We start from the raw sequence: 23,450 nt of genomic DNA on the forward strand, positions 1-23,450 counted from the left end.
TTAAGTTTTATTTAATGAATGAATCAAAGCTATTTTGTAGATTTTTTCAATTGTAACTGTATTTAGCATGATTCTGAGATTAATTTTATTTACCATTACTTTCCTTAGCTAAACTGCATTGTAACTGAGACTTTCCAATTGTCTACCAGCTGTACCTCAATATAAAACAGCTTGTAGGGTTGTGGTAATTTACTATTGTATTGCAAAATTAAATTGGTAAATGTACATTTGTTTGGAACTTAGTAATTTAATACACAGTATTGTAAGCACCAAGAAATTAGATAGATGGAAATCATAGCAAGCATCTGCTGCTTCTTTCACATGCTGTTGAATAGCAGTAATTCTCCCAGCAACATTTATCGACTCATCTGTAGACAATTCAACACAGGACAGTGTATAAGACTGCTGAGTAAATTACAGTAGCCATAGTCAATTTAATGCAATTTGTTTTGACGAGTGACTTCTGGATTTCTGTAGTTTGTAAATCTAATAAAGTTTCATTATAAATAGATTTCTATCAAAGAGCGTAGACTTCAGATTATTTGGAAGAACTAAGGAACTATCAGAGGTCCTAAGTATATACTGTACACTTGTTCCTCTTGTAAGGAGAGAATAATGGCAGAGAATGATGTCACAGTCAACTGTTACTATTTCTGGACAACTCTTTAAATCTGCCCTGCTCTTACAGCATTTAACACATAAAGTAGCTTTTAGAAAGTAGCTTAAGGGGTACAAAAGTCAGTTATTAAGTATATGTGTTCAACAGGAAACAAGTCAAGAACAACAATGGACAGGGCAATAGTAAATTCTTCAGATAAGTGTTTGACTTTTCATTAAATAAAAGACTTCTGACTACATTTTCAAGTGCTGAAAAAGCTAAGTGCTCTCTTCTTCCATCCCCACCTTTCTGACAATTGATAGCTTACAGATGTATTTACTTTTAATTTGAAGCAAGTTCCTAGCATTATTTGTCCAGTTGAATAATACACACTGATTGATGATATTTCTCAACTGAAATTGCTGAGGCTTTATTTTTTTCTATGAACTGACTGAATACTAAACAGAAGATAAATAATAAAACTGCCTTTGCTTCTTAAATAATAATGCAGCTAAGAACAGTACAGGCTGTTCCAATCAGTACAGTGACAAAGGAAGGGTATTGTCACTACCACTTTTGTGAGTTTTGTGTTTTACTTGCAAAACTGCAGGAACTGGTCTCCAATTCTACCCATGCAAAAAGTCCACTTTTTGATCTATACAGTCACAAACTTAAGCCAATTTCCCAGGCTTCCAAGCCTTCCAAGCTCTTTCATCGTAGTATTTCAACCTTCATCTAAAAATGTTCTTTTTGTTGTTGTTTTTTTGTTTTTCCCCACCCTCCACATAATACTGTTTTCACCAAAGAACTTTGCTCTCAAAAATAACTCACTCTAAGAGCCTGGCATTACTCTGCACCACCATGGACCATCTGAACGATGCTTCTGGTTGTATGCTTTAACTTTAGGTAGTCCTGCAAGGAGCAGGGATTTGGACTAAATGATCGTCATGGGTCCCTTCCAACTTGAGATCATTCATGATTTTATGCAGAAAAGTGGATTTTTGTTTTGGTGGGGTTTTTGTTTGTTTTTTTTGTTTGTTTTTTTTTAAGTATGTGCCACATCACACATTGGCAGGTAATACAAAGATGAAGAGATGTCAGTGAACGTTCTAAAGAGCGATCAAGCAAGATCCTGATCAACTTTTACACAGGTAACATACATGCTATTTCTCTGCTAAATCCTTCCCTTCAGGGAGAAGGAAGAAACTGAATTGGTGAATTGCCATTGTTAGGAGAGGTGACTAAACAATCATGCAGCTAAATTTAAGCAGAAGTTGTTTTTTTTTCTGTTGTTTAATAAAAATTCATGCAGATGAGGTTCAAAAGGAAGGGAGGACAGTTTGGAGAATTAGAATTATATTGAAAGTGATGTATAAATTACAGAAGAAGAGAAGAATAAAAGCAAACAAGAGAAAGCAGATTGAACAGTTTTAAAAAAAATCACTTCTTCAGAGACACACATGACATTATAAAGGCATCTCGCACTGTGAAGTGTGACGCATTCTTTCTTTTCCTATGAGATGCTATCAATAACCAAACATTTTGATCTCACTCCCGTTACACAATGAACATTGGTGACTAAACTGACACTTCTTTGCTTAGGGATACAGGCAAAACTTTTCCTGCAGAACAGTGATTTGGGATTCTTAGCAAGGATTTCAAAATGCATGCAGCACAGTGTAAAAACATCTTAAAATTTTCTTCTGGCATACTTGGAAAAATCCTTGCATTATATGAAATTATCTGTCTAGCCTAGAGATCCTGCTTGGCCTTAAAGTGCAGGTCACAGGCACATGTGGCTTCTTGTCAAGTAACCCTTTTATTCTTAGTGAAAAGAGTTTTCAGCAACAAACAACATAAATTTTAATTACTGGTTGCATAAAACGCAGGCACTTCCTTTATATTCATTATCAGAACATGTAAATAATAGTAATTGCTATTTCTATTTCTTTCTGACATTTCTGACACTTGTACTTACTATTTCACCCACATTTTGGATTAACAGTGAACTGCAATCCAACACTCTTAGACAAATGGTATGTGACAAATTGACTGTACAACTATAATTTCAACAGCTATAAATTCAACAACTTTTGCCGATGACTCCAAGCTGTGTGGTTTGGTTGATACACTGGAGGGAAGGAATGCCATCCAGAGGGACCTTGACACACTTGTGAGGTGGGCTGATGTCAACCTCATGAAGTTTAACCATGACAAGTGTTAGGTCCTACACCAGGGTCGGAGCAATCCCAGGCACAGCTACAGGTTGGGCAAAAAGGAAATTCAGTGCAGCCCTGCAGAGAAGGACTTGGGGGTGCTGGTTGATGAGAAAATGAACATGAGCCGGCTTCAGTGTGCGCTTACAGTCCAGAAAGCCAACTGTATCCTGGGCTGCATCAAAAGGAGTGTGACCAGCAGGCCAAAGGAGGTGATCCTCCCCCTCTAATCTGCTCTTGTAAGACCTCACTTGGAGTATTGTGTGCAGTTCTGGTGTCCTCAACATAAAAAGGACATGGAAATGTTGGAACAAGTCCAGAGGAGGGCCACAAGGATGATCAGGGGACTAGAGCACCTCCTGTATGAAGACAGGCTGAGAAAGTTGGGGCTGTTCAGCCTGGGGAAGAGAAGGCTGCATGGAGACCTCATAGCAGCCTTCCAGTATTTGAAGGGGGCCTATAGGGATGCTGGAGAGGGACTATTCATTAGGGAGTGTAGTGATAGGACAAGGGGTAATGGGTTGAAACTTAAACAGCAGAGGTTATATTGGATCTAAGGAAGAAATTCTTTACTGTTAGGGTGGTGAGGTAGTGGAATGGGTTGCCCAGGGAGGTTGTGAATGCTCCATCCCTGGTAGTGTTCAAGACCAGGTTGGATAGAGCCTTGGGTGATATGGTTTAGTGTGAGGTGTTCCTTCCCATGTCAGGGGGGTTGGAACTAGATGACCTTAAGGTCCTTTCCAACCCTAACTATTCTATGATTCTATAATAATTTGATTCTAGATTAAAAAGTTTTACATAGCAATGCATTTGGAAATGGTTCTGATCTATGTCAGAAAAATATTTTTGTGTTATTGATGAACTGGAGACTTTGATTTCATATCTAATCACACACCAGTTAGTGATCTGGCAGAAAATTCAGTAACTGTTTCATCAGCTATGCATTACTTACACAAACAGTTCTTTCAAACTTCAAGCAGAATTTTCTATTCCATTTCAACTGGGTGCATATCTAACATAGTAATTGAACAGTTTTGACACTTTATTCATTAAATTAATTATTTCCCTTGTTGAACTGCCAAAAAAGTTCTGCAACTTTTACCTATCTCTGAAAGTTTTAACAATAGGCACCCAAACTTGATCTTACCAATTCAGTGCAGAAGCAATACTAAGAACCACTGAAGAAAAATTCTGGACAGGGTAAGAGAGAAACTTAGGAAAACTTTTGGAGAATAAATGTTATAATCATATGGACAATACAGTCTTTCTCTTGAGGCCACAAAACACTTCAGCACTATGGAATTAAATTGCTAAAACAAGTGTTCAAAGTCCTCCGATATTTAAGTTTTCTGCAGTTTCACCAAACACCTTTCTTTCCTCTCTATTCACCAAAATGCCCAATCACCTCAATAGTTTAAAATGTGAAATAATTTTCAATTCAAGCACTACCTATTCAGCCAGGTATTTTCACCTTCTTCTGTTAACAGACAGCTTTCTGTAGCTTACTACTTATTCTCAAGTCTCAGAAGCACTGAACTTTCTAGGCAGTTCAGCTACCTAGGACACATTATGCGTTTCAGTTGCTGCTCAGGCTCAAGTAAATTCTGTTAACATGCAGTCATTAGATATGGGGATCCTATCGTGTTGACAGATGAGTGACCTTATTTTAAGCATTAGAATGTTTTGCTTCTCAAAACAGACAGCAATCTGTCTCTTGGTATTTGCAAATTATCGTTCCTAACTATCACCGATGTAAATAACACCCATGGATGAAGCCTTGCACGGCATGCTTTAGTGTGAGGTGTCCCTGCCCATGGCAGGGGGGTTGGAACTAGATGACCTTAAGGTCCTTTCCAAACCTAACTATTCTATGATTCTGCGATTCTAAGAGAGGATTTCTCTCTCCTACACAACCTTTAATGCTTCACTTCTGTACTCAGCCATGATGTCCTACCTGGACCATAAGTTCAACAGAATACTGACTGAAATAATGAATAATATTTTGTAAAAACAGAAAATGGAACACATGAATTACTTACATTTTTTACGTCATTTTCATGGTGAAAAATATATTCAAACAATGCCTGTCAGAAGAATATTTAAAACATTGTCATATTTGAAGATAAAAATTGATAACATTCTTTTACAGGCATGCAGAATCTTGATTATGTTAAGCAGAAATTAATTAGTTGTGAAAGCAATCACATTCACACACAATTGCTGGCATGTACATTTAATTAATACTTGAATAGACAAGAAGTATAGATTACTACATTGTCATTGCAGGAAAGCATTTTAATTCTTAATTTGTTGCCAGAGACCAGTGGAATTGCTTCTTATCTTTGGTCCTTAAAGTCACTTTTAAAAAAAGGCAGCTATCATTTGAAAGTGAATATAGATTTGAAAACCTGGTACCATTTTCATGGCTTTGTAACTGGAAAATCAACAAATGATCTAATAAAAGGCTTTCTGCAATGTATAGTTAGGTGCTTATGGTTGTTACTGGTTGAACCTTGATCTTTTTCTGCATCCAAATCCCAGTCTTAATTGATTCAAAAGAACAGAACATTTTTCTAAATTCTTACTATTTGTTATTAAAAAAAAAGAAAAATAGAGAAAAGAAGAAAATATTGCCCCATGAGGAAAGAACTAAAGAAAAAAGACAGCAGTCTTCCAAGGGATTCCATAACTCTCTTGCTAGCTTTTCTTAGATAAAATTCTTAAAAGATTTACCTTAAGGAAACTAAGGAATTGTCATGTCTGGGGAGGAAAGTAAATTGCAACCTACTGTTTTTTTCCTACTTTTGGTCAGAAAAGACTGAAGAGATTATTGAAAAAAAATAAAGAACTACAAATAAAATCACACTTATAGGGAAATTGGAATAGGCAGATAACAAAAGAATAGAAAATAAAGAAGTATTTGAATATTTCCTCTTCTAGTTCAGTAACAGGGAAGTTGCATTCAGTAAAAGTGGGTAAATCTAAAGTGATGAAAAATGCTTTCTTCCATGGCTGACACAATAAATTTACTACTGTTACCTATATACGTTGACCTTCAAAAGGATTTAAATGGCTGAACATTAACTTGGACTACAAAAAACTCTAGAGTTATTAAGATAACTATTAAAAATCCATAAACAATAAAAGATAAAAATTCCTGGTTTATACTATGAACCAGTTGCTAACTGAGATTTACTAGAGGCTCTCTCTGGCAATACGTGTTACCTCATACATCTACTATAAGGTTTCCTGCAATAGTTCTTAACATGGCTGATGCTAGTCAGAAAGAACCTACATTCCTGCACACTTCAAAACTTTGGAAAAACCAAGTCATGCAATGAAAAGATAGATAATCTAACTTAAAAAGAAAAAAAATATATATATAAAAAGACATGATGAGTATACTTTGCAAACATATAAGGAAGAAGCGCATGGAAGGATTATATACCACCATGAATATACAGGCTAATTATGTGACTAGTAAGATTTAGCATCTTTTTGCACCTGGGAGAGGTGACAGCTCAAACAGTTTTAAAACTTTAAGCAATGATTTTTAATGCAGAGTTTAGTCTGCAGTCTCACCTCCTGCTTTGGCTTTAGCCTTAATGTTGTCTTGTTTAAAAAAACCTCAACTTATAAATCCATGTAGTTGATGTAATTTAAAGTTAGATCTTACATTCTGTGTGAACTATTAATGTCAAAATGTATTAAATTCATAATACTGACAAGTACACTTGCTGCCTATGGATGTTGCTGTGACTGTTGCTTTACATGTTTTGGCTTAACCTTCTTTTCACATAAAACTGAAGGAAAATAGAGCTACCCCATTGTTCAAAAAATGCTAATTAAACCTCAAAATTGTTAAAAATATATACTTCTTATTCCTGAGAGCTGTTGCTGGGAACAAATATTTTATCTGAAAGCTAACCTACCTACTTAAATAGTATACAGACTTACCAAACACAATTAAAGGCTAGCTGTCTGCAATCAGAAGAACTAAGCTCAGTTTCTTATGGATGTGTCTTCTGTTTCTTAATCCTTCCCAGGTGTCCTACATTCTCCCTACTTTACTGACTGTGAGAGATATAGAGTAATGTGTGCTTTGGCAAGGTCGTAATTGAACAAAAGGCCTGCTGTTTTTCCAGAACTGATAAACTCACTCATAACTGCCCAAATTTTGCTAAAGTTTGGAACTCTTTCACTATCTTGCCAGACTAGAACTTCCTATATTTGAGATCTATTCTTCTGCCTAGTTTAAAGTGCACAAGGTACAGATATGTAAGAACACAGTGCAATTACACAAAATTTAGTTCCTTTGAAAATGACACTGAAAAGTGATACCCTACATCAGTCTAGATCACGTTTTAAAAAGCAACAGAATTTGATAATTGCTTATGAAAAATTATTGACTAAAGATTTGAACTGGAGGAGCTAATTTCCACCAGCAGATTATTAGGTACAGTTAGTCTTCTAGCAGTGTTCACCACTGTGTTTCTCAAGACAGACTGAATACATATAGGTTCCTGTGAATATAGGCTGAGAAAGTTGGGGCTGTTCAGCCTGGAGAAAAGAAGGCTGCATGGAGACCTCCTAGCAGTCTTCCAGTAGCTGAAGGATTCTGGGGATGGACTTCATCAGGGACTGTAGTGGTAGGACAGGGGGCAACCAGTTCAAACTTGAACTGTGGAAGTTTAGATTGGATATAAGGTAGAAGTTCTCTACTGTAAGGGTGGTGAGGCACTGGAATGGGTTGCCCAGGGAGGTTGTGAATGCTCCATCTCTGGCGGTGTTCAAGGCCAGGTTGGACAAAGCCTTGGGTGATCTGATTTAGGGTGGTGTCCCTGCCCATGGCAGGGGGGTTGGAACGAGATGATCTTAAGGTCCTTTCCAACCCTAACTATTCTATGATTCTATGTTACAGTTTCAACATAGTTTCTTCAGACATATTTTCAATTTCAAGTCTGGTAACCACTGTTAAAAGATAAGTAAATGCACCCTTTTTCTGAACTTTACATCTACACCATAGTTCATTGTATATCTATGTACAATTACATTAAAATGATGCCAGAAAATAAGGAAAAGATATCACAACATTAACCAAAATAGTTACATACCTTTGCCAGTTTGGGTTTTTGAGCATATTTTGCTAAATTCAGCCGAGATAGATTTATGAAAGGGCCATCTGGATTTGTTATCATTGAAGCCTGAAGGGGAGACAGAATTTTTTAAGTAGGAAGATCCTCTACACTTTTCTGGAAAATTTTCAGAATATTTGTAGTATCCAGGAAAAAATAATCAGAAACAAACAAACAAAAAGAAAAAAACCCCAAAAACCAAACAAAGCATTTACAGATGCAGTACTCTATTGTGCAACACAGATTCTTCTTACTGAATTTCAACTTTTCTGAAAGCCAAGACTTCGTCCTACTCCCACAGAGTCTCTGAAAGCGGTTGCAAGAACTACCTTCTAGAGCTACCTTTTTATTCCCTCTCTCTACTATTTCCATAATATGCCCAAACATGTAGCGTAGACTAACTGTTGATGGACTGAAGGTAGTTGAGATACATAACAAAAAATCTTCAGGAAAGGTTTACAACTATCAGTTAATACCTGCAATACTGAGAATATAGCACGTTTTGCTATTAGTGTAATGTTAATCTGTATTACATATTCATGCCAATTGCCGATTATTGATTTTACCAATAAGCCAGGATAAAACTAGTATAATTTATTTTCCTTCTGAAGTAACAAGACACTGAGTGATTAGTAATTGTTTTGTAGTAAACTAAAAAACTTGGAGCAGGTTTCAACATACTTACAGGGAAATCATGTCATAATCTTTTCATGGCCTTCAGTGAATAAAAGTGAGTCTCACAGAACTTGTGAATTTCGAATTTATGTGATGTTTTGGGAATTTATGCACATTTTTAATACAAAAAGACTAGAAAACAAGCAACAGTTTCAAACTATACTAGGAAAAGTCAGAAAAAAATTAAAAATGCTCACCTCCTTCAAATTTGAGTTTAGATGCAGCTATTAAATCAATTACAATGTCACTGTACCAATACTCTCACCAAGAAAGCCATCATTCTGAAAGCAGAGTCTACCAACTTACCGTTCCTAGCCTAATATATCTCCCAGAAGCACTAGTAATTGGACGAGCTGTGAGAGGTGTATTTATAGCCTGTTCCATAGTACCTGGCCGTCCACTTTGTGTGCTCGGTCTTACAAATCCTGTAATAGGTCTTCCTGATTGAGTTACTGGCCTGAAAATGTTAAGCACATTATCCTTATATTGTGTGGTTTTTATCAATAGAGAATTTAAACACTTATATCTGAAACATTTCATTTCCAGAAGTTAAATTAAGGATTTGCTCAATTTCAATTGGTCACATTTAAGAAAATATAAACAATTACACACCTAACAGCTGGGCTGGGACCTCCCCCTTGGCTAGTTCCAGGGAGTTTCAAAGATGTTCCTGGTCCTATAAAAAAAGAGCATTTCTCACTTTATATCGAGACACATCACCTTTGTCTGGCAGACTTTAAAAAAATTTTGTTTTACAAAAAACTGGAAAGCTCTTTGTTCAAACACAGAACAAAGAATATACACAAAGGAGACAAAAAAACAAATATTGCACAATACTACTGATAAATGATCAGACTATTGTGAGAAACTTGCCACAGTGAATGTTACTTTCTTACTTCTACCCTTCCCATTCTCTTCCCCATCCCACTTGGAAGAAGTGAGCTAATGGCTGTGTGGGGCTTACCTGCCTACTGGGGCTAACCCACAATTCTCAAGATCATCTTAGGAGTAACAGATAGCACTGAAGTAAGGAAGGTTACCAAAACAATGAGATCATGCTAATTTGAAATGGTATATTTTCTATGTGGGACTAAAATGGCAGCCAGATTTGAGTAAAGAAACCAAAGCCTTCAGCTACAGGGCAGATGGAGAATGAGCTCTCATATCATTAGACCTCTATAGGACCCCACCCACAATTTAGGGCACAGTAAAGCTCAAACACATCCATATCCAAAGGTCATCAATGAAAATATTGAATTGGCTTGAGCACAGGCGAACAGCTGAAGGGTCCCCTTTTCACATATTTATGTTTTGACAGTGGATCATTAAGCATTACTAGTTCCTGCATGTAGATTTTCCATCATCTTTACTGACATATGATTATAGCCAGTTTTTCTAACCTCCTGAGTGAATGTCTTAAGAGATGGTTTCAAAAACTTGGTTAAAAGCAGGATATGACATCTAAACCTTTGGGTTTGTTCACTACTTGTTACCATGTACAGAAAGAAATGAGACTTCAGTTGAAACAGTTCTTGACATATCAGTGTTACTTACCTACTTGCTTTCTAGGTATGTATGAACTGCTTTTATTCCAAATGTTTCAAAGAACTGAAGTTAAACTGATAAGTAGATACGGGTTTTTTCCCTTTAATTCACCAAGATAAAGCCTGAGTTTGCCCTCCTTCAGTTTTTTACCTCTCCAGCCCTCAAGCTCTGATTACCTCTGTGATACTGACAGGCCACTGTTTAAACCAGTAGACTTATCTAAATTTTTAACTTCTAACTCAATCTAAATACCTTTTAGCTTTTTTAATCCATAATGCCAACTAAATATGTAAGTGATGTTAAAAAAAAAGCAGCCAAATTCAGGATTCTCTCTCTTCTGGCTGGCTGCACTTAGGATCTCTGTTGTTTACTTGCTCTTTACAGTCCTGTGAATCTTCAGTTTTTTACTCAACAGAAAGGGTGGCCAGCCCATCCAGCAGAGCTTCTAACGTAATGATGGTACTCTTCCAAGAAACGGAGAAAGTGGCTTTCATCTTTTCAGGCTAGCAGATGCTGAACTAGTTTTCCACTTTCAGAGCCTATTTTTTAAAACTATCACAATAATACAAAAAAAGGTAGAGCTTTGCAATCCCTTTTCTAAACACAGTTTTTAATAACTATGATTGTTTCATGCTTTTGGTGCACTGGGAGAATCCTTACAGGATTTAGTTCCCTCGATCTCACCCCAGACAACTCAATCCTTTAAGAAACCCAACTGAGCTATGAATAGGCATCAAGAGGCCTATGTGCATGTGGCCACTAATGGCACCAGAATTTAAGACTGTAATTTCAGCAGTTAGTGATGAGTGCAGATGACTCCTGTAACTTCATTGTCAATGAAATAGGTGTGATTGGTATGAGCTGCCAATTAGTTTGTGTTTCCGAAAAATATGTTGTCAAGGTAACAACTTTAACAAGATTACAAGATTACAACATTAGCTCATAAACTGGATGTTATTAAGAGTCCAAATGTAGTATACTCGGAATTTTCTGTAAAATGATGCTGTAGGACTTTCTTATTAATAAACAAGACTGATAAAAATTAACATAGAAAAATTATAAACATTTAAAAACTAATGGAAATAGATTTTATTATATATATGTATGAAGTGGAACCACAATAAAGTAGTTGTTTCTACTTTACAATTCAGTAATTATTTAATAATGCAAGACCAAGAGCAAAACCATTATTAAGATAGCTTAATCTGGAAAATAAGATAAGGACAGATGAAAAATTTAAATGGATATTTAACTGATGCAAAAGGATTTGAACTGCTTAGTAAGTGAAGTGCATACAATACCAGTTGTAACATGTGAGGTATGACTACACATTTTGAAGTTTGTAAGCTATAAATATAGTGGTGGAGGATATCCTATATTTGCCACAGTAAAAGACACTGAGTCCTGCACAAATATGGATAACACACTTTAACAGCAAAAGAAAAAACTCACAGTCAGCTACCACTTTTTCTTATTAGATCATGTGTAAAAGTAGATGTGATCACAGAATTATGATATTGGCAGGGACCTCTGGAGGTCATCTGATCCAGCCAGGCTCAAACAGGCCACCTAAAGCCAGCTGCCTTGGACCCTGTCTAGATGGATTCTGAAAATCTCTAAGGACAGAAACTCCACAACCTCCTTGGGCAACCTGGGCCAATGTCCGGTCACCCTCACAGTAAAACCCAGTGCTTTCTGATTTTCAGCCAGAGCCTCCTGTGTTTCAGTTTGTGTCTACTGCCTCTGGTCCTGTCACTGGGCATCACTGCAAAGACTAAAACCATTCTCTTTGATCCTTCCCAAGTGATATCTGTGCTTATCTTTTATATAAAAATGTTACAGAAAAACATTTCAAGTGTATAAAGAAAGTAAAATCAAACTGTGGAAAAAAAACATATTTTCTATGTGTCAGTGGAACATTGTCTGGTTTAGCGACAAACCGAAAAAGAATGGAGACTAACTGCAAAGAGTTAAGAGAGTTTCAAGATTTGACTAAAAAATAAGAATATAAACCTCAGAATGAAAAAATTGTTTACTTTACCAAAGAAAAGATTACTGGATGACTTAATGACACCTTTAGCTACTTCGGAAATACACCTTTGAAAATAAAGACCTCGTATCAGGTTTAAACTATACACAAAGAAGCAACAACTGGAGCTACAGTTGATAATACCCACTAAAGATATGGCATACACTGATAACAGCTAGGAAACTTGGCAATTTAATGAAGACTGCAGAGGGTTCTCTCTCTCTCTGGAAAGTTCTTATGCTTTCTGAAATCTACATACTAGTTCAGGCACATCTAGTGGATTTGAAGCACAAATAGCAAAGTCTTATCTCACTGATTCAGGAGCTCAGGCCACACTATCATAGTGATTTTCCTTGGCTTCGAAATCTGTGACATACTATCTAGAAAGTCACCTTTTTATCTATTTAAATATAGCATGCATGTATTTTTCCACAATGCCTTATTTCTCAATAAAATTCATCAAATGACTTTTCTTGGCAGATGGTCACTACCACAGAGGACATAAAATCAAATAGAAGTCTAAATTTTATTATTATGCTGCTTTAAGACAGACACATGTAATTAGATTATTATAAAGTATAAACACAACTTGAATACTGCTTGGCTGTATTATGTGACCAAGCATATAATGAACATTTTTTAAAATGTCATCAGACAGATATGCAATTGCCTGCTTCTATCCAGATGAGAAAAGCTTTTAATGATTCAAGCATTAGTTCTGGACTACATACAGCTCTTCCCTTGAATTCTTTGACACAGTAGACAGCTAAGAGCCACATCTAATAAGATGCCTAAAAATTCTCATGTGGACTGGACTGAAGAAATAGAGAAAACCAGAAATAAGGCCAAAAAGTAGTAGAAGACTGAAAACAGCTGCTTGCAAGCTGAAAACAGCTGCGTGCAAGAAGCACTGACAGGGCTGAAGAACTGCTCTGGGAAGGAAGAGATGAAAAAGTAGAGAAAGGCAGGAGAGAGAAAATAAAAATGTTTGTGGGAAATGATACAAAAGGTGATGTCAGATTTGCCCAGACTGTTGCCTACAGTACAAGCATATGGATGAGATTCACACTATATCAAGAGCATATATTTTTCTCTAGATCCCCACAGTGCCTAAAGAAGCCAGAAAGAAGTAAAAGAAACAATGCACTGATAGAAAACAGCTAGTCAGTACAGACATGTAGAGGAAAAGCTGACAAAACACTATTTGTCTGAAGCCCTGTCTGACAAGACTAAGCACTACATCAATATCATGTGGTGTATCTCAACAGTGCCATGTAACCATGAAACAATCTAAAGAAGAGAAAACTCTTCTTGGAGCAATAGCTAAAAGCAGTATCAAGTCACCTCAATATGTACTATCTTGTGCTAGAATCCAATCCTGAGCAAAAGATATCTTCTTGCTTTAATATGTATAAGTGAAAGTCGTTCTTACGTGCAACTTGAGCAATGGCATTTTCATCTAGCACCATCTCTGCGATTTCTTCTTGATCCATATCAATTTCATCCACGTACACCATTTCTGTCAAAGCTCGTGTTTTCAGGCTCCAGGCAGCCTGAATAAGGATAAAACAAAAGTAAGATATTTTCAGGACATAAAGTAAATAATCTAATCAGCAGTTTTGCCACTTCTTTATTATTATTGCCTTCAAAGTTTTAACAGGCTTGAATAAGGTATTGACTTAAACAGTTGTGTGTACCCTGCAGTTGCCTGATGCAGTGGAATTGGGATCAAGACTTTAGACAACTCTTTTGAGGGAAAAGCTATAGTCATTGAATTTGGAGGGCAGAATTCCATTCCTCATGAAAAGTTATGACTAATTTAAGTCAGTGCAACCCTGTGAGAACTTGTGCTTTTGAAGAAATCCTCAGATACCAGTGCCACTCAAATACCACTGTTGACAGACACATTATTTAAATTGGGATGGGAGAGGGAGGTAGGTAAATAACTGTAATGCAAAATAATGCCCTTTCTAGACATCTGTAGAGAAAGAAAGTAAATCTTTTAATCAGCAGTAGTACATTACTATCCACGAGTGACAGTCTTTAGAAAGATAATCTAGAATGCCTTTGTTCAAAGCATCAAGTATAAAAAAATGTGTAAATGTATAAATTAAGCATCTGCAATTGTGAGGTTATTGGAGTACTTGTTAGTGAACTGAACTGACAAATTGCTACATTAAATGTCTTGGAGGATTATACAAGCAGTTTGGAAAGGCAAGCATAATTCTAGCCTATGTGACAAGCTTTGTGTAGACTGCAGAGAAACCAAATCAATGCAGAAAAGAAAAACCAGTGGCAGCCATACCAGCAAAATAAGTGCAGATCCAATCACTTTGATAATTTAATATGCCTATAATGTACTTATGGAGAAGGTATAATAAAAGGAGACGTAAGACTAATCCCTGATCTTCCTTCTGATTTTGAACAGATCATCAAAAATTTTCCAAATTGCCAACACAATTACATTTGTTTCCTTTCTGACACGGAGTACAGCAGTCTGGTGAAAAGCCATGGTTAATATTTTCTAAGTAGACATTTAAAAAAAGAATCAGACTGATGCTACCTTAATAGAACAAAAGGTCAAACGCATGTAAACATTTGTTCTTTAAAAGAGAGGTAAGAAAAGCTGCCTATAGTAATGATCACTTCCTGGGAATTGAAAGCAATAACTTCTTTACACTAACTGCTAAAACTGGGCCCAGTTCTTAATATAAAACATAAGTATGTTACTGTGATTTTTCCAAACACAAACATGAGATAATGTGTTTTGAGAAGCAATATTACTGACATTATTGGACAAGTATCTGTTATAAAAAATAGATTCCTTAGGTGGCTCTTCTAGTCTTAAGATCTTAGTCTGAGGCTTCACAGCCAACAAAAATTCAAATATTGCATATTATTCCCTAATTAAATATCAGCCTGTAGATTACAGTATCACCTGCAGCAGTGCTTGTTACAGGACTTCTGATCGAACAGAAATAGAGAAAAATGGCCAGTTTGCTACTTAAACTACAGAAAGGTGACCTTTACTTTGAGAGACTCGGTGTTGATGCAGATTCCATTTATATTATCTGCTCTCTCTTTGCAGGATCAATAATTTTGTTTTGTGACAAGCAACATGTCTGGCATTTATTAAGACAACCTGCAGTTTTATGAAATGGGCACTCAAACAGTAGGAACAAGAAAGGGACAGCTTATTTCAGACAATCCACATATACACAGCATAATAATAGATTTACCTTCCTTAACTCATAATCAGAACAGAACTAACAATAACTGATAGTGATTAAAGAGGGAAAGAGTATCTTAACTACTGTAAGTACAAAAATGTAATACACTATTTCTTAAGAAGTCTAAACTCCAGAAAGAAAAGTGACAATGTTTTTCACTTAGCTCCAGATAATTGTTTTTTAACTGAATCTTATATCTTCCTCTTGCTCCTCAAACTCCAGAAACCAAATTTAAAAAATAGATCAAATCTAAAATACTTAAAATATATTTTCTAAAAATAATAACTGACATTTGTAAGAGGTTTCATTCTCCAATAATCCTTTTAATTACCATACATTTTATTATGTACACAGTGAAAACCCCACAACAACCTTGTGAATCATAATCCTTAAAGCTAAGAAGATATCTGTCAGTACTTCACTGAAGCCATTTTGTATGCAAACAACTTGCATGACTTCATTGGAATTTAATTGGAAACTTGTAAAATATGTTACTGAGCTGTATTTAAAGATGCAATTTCATGTTGCATTTCATCTCTTCTGACTGTACGCTGGAGCCAAAAGATGCCACCTGCACATTACTATTCTTCCCATCTCAGTAACCTAGTGCTAATGTGGACAGAGTGAAAGCTAATCAATTACCCTTAGTCTTCCATCACTTACACAAAGCATCATCATGCAGCTTCAATACTACCAGATTCTACACAAGGTAGGCAGTGAGAATGAGCTGTAGGAGCAGGCAGATCATGTGTAGCACCCCACCATTACATTGCATTAAATTAAATGTGAAAGTGAAGCCTAACAGCTTAAATATTGTTCTGTCTGTGAAATATACATTGTCTTTTCCCTAATTTCATCAGCAGATGAAGGTCATTCAGCTCAAAACAGATTCAATTTAGCTTTTAGAAGGCACTAAGCTACTGAACTGTTGAATTGAAAACATTTGAGAGAAATAAAATTCTATTAACTATAAAAACTACCTATTTAAAATACCCTTTTCACATATACTGACTTACAAATGATGAAAAACAAATTTATGCCATTAAGGATTTAACAACAAAACAAGTATTATTCACAGTGTATCAGAACTTCTTCCCTGTGATGGTATCTAATAATTGTATTTATGAAAAGAATTTTACCTGAAACACGGAGTATTCAGAATCAGGCTCCTGAAAAGAGATTAAATAGGAACTGAGGAATTGAAATGTCAAACAATAAAAACAATGACAAAACATGGAATTATGCTCTGTGACCACCTCACTTTGAACAAAGATTTTCTCTCTCGACTTACACACATTATTGAGTTAATCAGTGTTTCACACAATAAAAGCAGATTTGTGGTAAGTACATTTTTCAGCTCTCTTTTGCTTCTGCTGGATCATGTTGGCCAAATCTTGCAGAACATTACAGAATTATTAAACTGAAAAACGATACATAAAAAAGAAAGTCAAAACAAAAAACTTGGAAGATGGAAGCAAATCTCTCAAATGTTAACCACACTATTACACCATGGGCTTTAGAATTCCTACGTATCATTCATCTTTGTGCAGTTTTGTTAACAGCTGATGGTTATCACACTGATATAAAGAGAACTGCAGAAATTGATTTTTTTCTTTTACCTCTACGATAGAAATAATGTATTTACTGTATTCTGGACAGTAATACTGTTAAGTGAAATAAATATCAAACAAATAGTTTATTGCATATTTCCAATAAACAAAAGATGAAGTTTACTACAAGCCAAAAAGCAGGAATTCCCATCTGTTCAAAAATTTGGGGTAAAAGTTAGTGAATAATAACAGGAATTGTCGATTTATCATAATTTATTGTCTAATATTCATGTTTATATAACATTTAAACCATCCTTCACAGCTTCTGCTGCTCAGTTCTGGGCACTAGTGAGGGATTTCTAATCTCTAACATATTACTTAGCTTGAGGATGACAAAGAAGGTGGGAGATGGATATTACTTTCTTTAAATTACTATTAGTCTTTCATACAGTCAGCTCATTTTTGCTCCTAGAGACAGTGGAAAATCTCCTACACATCTGTCCTTCTGTAAATCTACAGTTAAGTCAGCTATACTAGACTGAACATAGAACCATAGGGTAACACAGACTAGAAAGGGACTTTAGGAAGCCTCTAGTCCAAAGCCCTGCTCAAATCAAGGTCAGCTATGAGGTCAGCTGAGGTTGCTCAGAGCTTTGCCCAGTTGGGTACTGAAAATTTCCAAGGATGGCGACCACACAATGCCCCTGTGCAACCTGCTCCACTGCCTTACAGAGAAATGTTTTACCTCGTATCAAGCCAAAGCCTCCTTTACTTCAGTTTATATTTGGTATCTTTCACTGCATGCACCACTGTGAAGGGCTTAGCTCCATCTTCTTGATAATCTCCTTGTATGCATTAGAAGGCCGCTACTATAACACACCAATGTCTTCTCCAAGCTGAAGCACTGCTCAGCTTGCTGTTAGCTTCCTTTGCAGCCAGGGCACACTGCCGGCTCACGTTTCACTAGGAAAATGGCAAGGTCAAGCTTGCGCTTTTCCTTTGTAGTATGAGATACGGTGTACTTTTTTCACTTTGAACACTTTTACTGAGTAAACTCCATGACTGCAGGGACCTGGAAGACTGATGATGCCCTTGCATCTTCCTTCTGCAGTGTGCTGGAATTTAGTTGGTCTTTTAAGGATTCTATTTGGAATCTCAAACTTGTTCACCAGTGATAGAATGCATTACACAGCTTATAAATTTAGCATTTTACAGAACTAAACATTAATTGAGGGATTAACCTCAGCTCTCTGTGATGTACGTGGACTTGATTAAGACACTGAAACTGCCTTTATATTTTAGATGTATGATTAAATGAACTTCAGGTTCTTGTAACATGTTGTTTTATTTATAGTATTGCTCTTCTAAAAAATAACCTTCTCTAGCTTTCTAAGTAATAAAGGACATGGAGATATTTCAGCTTGCATTTTATTCACTCTGTCATGTCTGAGTGTTACTGCACATACAGTGTAGTAGAAAACATACAGGAAAACAGCAGTAGGTGATCTTCCATAATGTATGTGTAACAGTAACTAATGAGGACAAGGTTAGGAATATTACAGTGCCTTGATGTTTCAGATGTGTATTGCACTTAGGCACTGCTCATTAGTGCAAAAAAAATTAAAAAGGAAAATAAGTTTACTTATCTAGCAGCATTCATATTGCTAAAAAATACAGAAATTACTTCCCTCATCACTTTGAAAAAAGAGTTGACCAGTAATACTTATTATTGTTGTAGTTTTTGACCAGAAATCGCATAAACCCCCAAGCAAGTGAGAACCTCCCCATTAAACACAAGTCTGGAACAACAAAAAATAACATTAAAATATATCTTAACATGGGTGGATCCAGCAGTTTCTATTCATGCAAGTAATCCACTGGAACTAGGTTCCAAATAAAGATTTCTTTGAGAGGATTAACAAACAGTGGTGCCCTGTAAGCCTGTGTCTCAAAACAAAAGGTCAAATTTATTCTTCATTTACACATATAAAGCTCTTTTGAAATTAATAAGATTGTAAAAGCAATAAATGAAGGTTTTAACACAGATCTCTAAATCCACCAATGGCATTTTAAAATTAAAGTTAATGTGTAAAGTCAGTTTATTTGAAGACCAAAAGCATTTAGAAAATTAAAGTCTTCTGATGCTTATAGCCTAGAAGAGGGAATGAAACAAGATTACACATCTTATATTCAAATAAAGCTTCATTCTACAATTAGTTTCAGGTCAGTATGATTTCATACATGCAGAATATTAAAATCAGTATATTCTAAAAATGCTCTTCAAATAATTAACAGCAGAAACACAGAAAAAACATTACCCAGGAACAACAACTTCATTATAAGTATCACTAATTTTTATGCAAAACCTTAATAATTATAATCTCTTGGACCGATAACTGATTTCACTTAAAGATTTTTTTTCAGATCAAGTTCCATGTACATAAACACATTCGTGGTAACTTCATTATGACCTTAGAAAAAACAGTATGCACGTAACAATAGCTGAAAGCTCACCATAGGAGAAGAAAGGACCAATGAACAAAAGCAATTCCTGACTGCAGACCATTAATCAAGTTGAAGGCAGGACATCCACTCTATGTCTATTAATTACATTAGGCATTTTATTTTTTTTTTTTAATTGTTAAACTACAGCAGGCCTCAGACACTGGTGATGGTTATTGCCTTGAATCTGACATATGGAACACAAAGAAGAATAATCAGATTAGGTAACTAATCAGGATGATCAACAGCGACAGCCCTGGATTGTGTTTCCTCTAGGTCATGCTATTACATAGAAGACAACGCCTATACTACATAGAAGACAACGCCTGTCTGCTTACAACAGAAAATAATTAAACAGAACATCAGGGCTTTATGTGTTTGTATGCCCAAAAGCTGGTCACAGAAAATACACCTTTTATCCATCCTAAGATTGTCAGCATAAAAGTAAATGCCCTCAATAAAATCCATATTCCCAATTCTTACACAAAGAAATATACAGAACATTTTATGGGAAAAAACATTCAAGTCTTCCATAAAATCTAACTCAGTAGCAGCAGGAAAACAACTTATTTTAAAATGTTTTCATTCCATTGTTCTGTTCTTTAAGAATTCAAGTTTATAATGACATAGCATTTGATACTACTAGATGAGAATATTCTTGATTCATGCCTAGTTGAGTAAAAGGTCAACACCATACCTTAAAAACCTCCTACGGCTTACCGCATCTGGTGACAAGAGTTCAAAGAGAGTTCTACACCAATTAAGAAAGCTTCTAACCACTGACTGTATCATTACTAAACTTATTTTTGAGACTATCAGATCATTTTATGATGTTCTTAAAGGAGAACTTATTTAAAATCATTACACATGCGATGAAAAATATTCTGAATACTAAGCTGTAAGTACATGAGTAGTAAATTAAGAGACATATCAAGATGTACAAGTCAAGAAAATGTATTACATTTATAAGTGTGACTGGCAAAAAAGCCTATTTCTAAGGGTACTGCAGAAAGCTGATTTCAGCTGCCATAGTTTTGACATGGCACTGAGGATGCAATGGAACAGGAGCAGTTTTACCATTTATCAAATCAGCTGACAGCTGGGAAAAATGGACAGGCTTTCAAACAAGCAAAGTCTGATTATGCAGTTACTCTTTTCCTTTACTCACTACTTGTTACACTGCCTGTCATAGAAGGGAGAAAGTTAGTTGCCTGAACATGAAAAACTTCTTTGTCACAGCTTAACCATTCCTGACCATCTCTTTGAAGGACACCATTTCCTGTAGCTTGGTTTCTATCATATCCTAATGCATGCTTTTCAAAACTGGGAACACGGCTACTGTTCTTACACGATCCTTCTTTCCGTGGTTGCAGAGGTTGGGAGGCACATGCTTAGCAGAATATAGGACAAGAGGATGGGAACAGATGGCACAGTGATTACAGCAGTATTCCCTCGTGCTGCACAGCAGCTCACTAAGTCCAAACTTGCCATGAGTGTTGTATTTGTCTGTTTGCTTTCCTGGTGCCTACCATGACATAACTTGAGTCTGATTTGCAGAAGTGCTCCAATAAAGGGTTTGACCATAAAATGTTTTAGAATTGCTATATGGTTTTTAAGCATAAAACCCCACATGTATTGGGTTAAGCACCAAAAATGATTAATACTTAATTTTAGATATTTCTCCAGCTTATACCAAAGCACTACTAATATAATTCACACAGATGGAAGACAGCACTGTTTTCTAGAGGTAGCTAAAGAAAGAAATAAAGTTTGATCAAAAATTTAGGTACTGATTTCATTAACATGCCATCTTCAGAAGTATCACAGACTTCAGCAATCAACATCAATCTGCCCAAGAATGATCTCGGATTCTTAATTAACTTAAAAAAAAAAGTAATCTTAGCTCACTATTCTAGAACTTGCAACTACAGCAACTTAATTGATAAGCTACCATTAGAATAAATACAGAATAATGTAAAATAGTATTAGGCTATGCAGGCCTGGAGAATTAAATCATCTTTGTCACTTATTTGAGTTCTAATTACCTTAGTGTTCAGCCTTCCAGTTTTCAAAATGCTTTGTAAGGTTTCAACTACACATGAAACATTCTAGGAGCACACTGCTATTTCCTTTACTCTGTGCCTGAAGCCCATCTGGGCAAAAGTGATAGACTGGGGCCTGAAAGCAGCAAGCGTAGAAAGCAATAAGCTGACAGCGTAACAACATAAGTAGGTAAAAGACTTGCAAGCCTTTACAAATGAGAAATAGAATAATAAAATACAGGCTTCCATGGACTGATAACCAGTAAATATTAAGATTTTGTGTTGATTACAATGAAAAGTGTAAAATATAAAATACCATGAGCACAGTTGGATGAAGAAGAGAAATGCCATTCCGTGCTAAATCTGTCATGAACGTTAAAGCTATGTTTTAAATAGATAATTAGAAAATGTTTTACTTGAAGATATTTCAAAGTGTAAGATATTGCATGTTGAGTTGATTTGAGTTTGGTTCAAGGTGCACTCTTGGAAGTTATTTAACTGATATTCTAGTTTCTCCAACCTGCTGCACCAAAATAAACAGGTGGCATAAAAAACACTACATTTTCTGTTAGAATCTGTGCTCTTTGAACTAACAGGAATGATGGAAAAAAAGCTGTGTAGGCATTAAAGCATGAAGTACAGTATACTTCATGATCCTTCTGAAGAAACATGCTGAATTGCCACTTGATAATCACCTCTCTGTTTATCTTTTAAAAAGCTCTAACCTGTTTCTCTACTTATATTAAATACTTTATATAGAATAAAATCCCCTTGCTGTGCATACAACTTGCAGTTGTGCTTTACTCGAGCACTTATCTATGAAATATCCTCTTACAGGAAGACTGAAACATGCACTTTTAAAATGTGAAAGAGGAAAACTGAAATTTTCCAAGATAAAGTCAATATATTTTAAAATATTTTGGAAGTCACTAAATTTCTGTGACTAAATTAATTCCTGCTTAAAAGGAGCTCTTAATAAGGATCCATCAAGAACATTATACGGTGCAAGAGCACAACTAACCATATTTCAAGTTTGCTTCTACAGAAAGCAAAGACATTTCTCCTCCAACTACACTTTCAGGTAAGTTTGAAATATGCTGCTGCTGAAGAATATCTTTTTCACATAAAACTGTGAACAGGAATATAGTTCTGAAATGAACACACTGAAGTTACAAAGTCCAGTCCTTTGAAGGCAACCACAACATGGGAGTCATTCAGAACACTGACGAAGCTTGACCTAAAAATTCAGAAATTTCATACAGGGCCTCTTCTAAGAGCTTGTGATTTGGTGCCCTATAGACACCATTCATATCCCCACCCCCCACTGTTTCTCAAAACATAACTATCTTAAATGTTTTTACTCTTTCATACTTGGAGAAAATAAAGCTTACAGGCTGGTGTAATCATTTCGAAGACTAAATTAAGTGATGAACTGCTCATCCTAACTTTATACAGTATTTGGAAAAACTCCTATATTGCTGGTATGTAATGTCCTGCTTCTCTAAGGAGAATGTATGGTTTAATCTAAGAAAACAACTAAAATTATACACTTAAATGTTTGCACTATGTGTGATCAATGTTTGGAAGAAAGAAACCATGAACCAAGGGCCATACTTCTATATGCAAAGATCACACATATCAAGACCCAATAATGTCAATACACATAAATGATACAGGACTTTCACGGAACTAATATTCAATCACATCTAGTGCTCAGGGCCAGTTTTTTTAGAATGTCTTCTCTGCCAAAATTTTTTCTGCTGGTTGCTCCTTGTTGGTGCCTTACAGTATATACCACGCTTAAAAAAAAAATCAATAAAATCATGTTTTAAATATCTACCCTAAACCAGTTTATACAATTACTGAGCTTATATTTAAACAATTGTGTGACTATGCAGCTTAAGAGTTTTCCTTTGTGATGAAAACAA

General features: G+C 35.7%; 1 protein-coding gene across 1 annotated transcript in view; it reads right to left on the reverse strand.

Moving 5' to 3' along the window:
- Window positions 1–23,450, reverse strand: part of TTC8 (tetratricopeptide repeat domain 8) — a 41,934-nt gene that overhangs the window by 17,365 nt on the left and 1,119 nt on the right. The window contains exons 2-7 of the mRNA XM_034062420.1: window positions 16,568–16,597; window positions 13,631–13,751; window positions 9,237–9,300; window positions 8,931–9,081; window positions 7,929–8,018; window positions 4,854–4,898 (exon numbers count right to left, since the gene is read on the reverse strand). Of these exons, the coding sequence (XP_033918311.1) occupies window positions 4,854–4,898; window positions 7,929–8,018; window positions 8,931–9,081; window positions 9,237–9,300; window positions 13,631–13,751; window positions 16,568–16,597 (501 nt within the window). The remainder of the gene's footprint in view (window positions 1–4,853; window positions 4,899–7,928; window positions 8,019–8,930; window positions 9,082–9,236; window positions 9,301–13,630; window positions 13,752–16,567; window positions 16,598–23,450) is intronic.

The sequence above is a fragment of the Melopsittacus undulatus genome, chromosome 4 (assembly GCF_012275295.1).
Source record: "Melopsittacus undulatus isolate bMelUnd1 chromosome 4, bMelUnd1.mat.Z, whole genome shotgun sequence".
Lineage (NCBI taxonomy): Eukaryota > Metazoa > Chordata > Aves > Psittaciformes > Psittaculidae > Melopsittacus > Melopsittacus undulatus.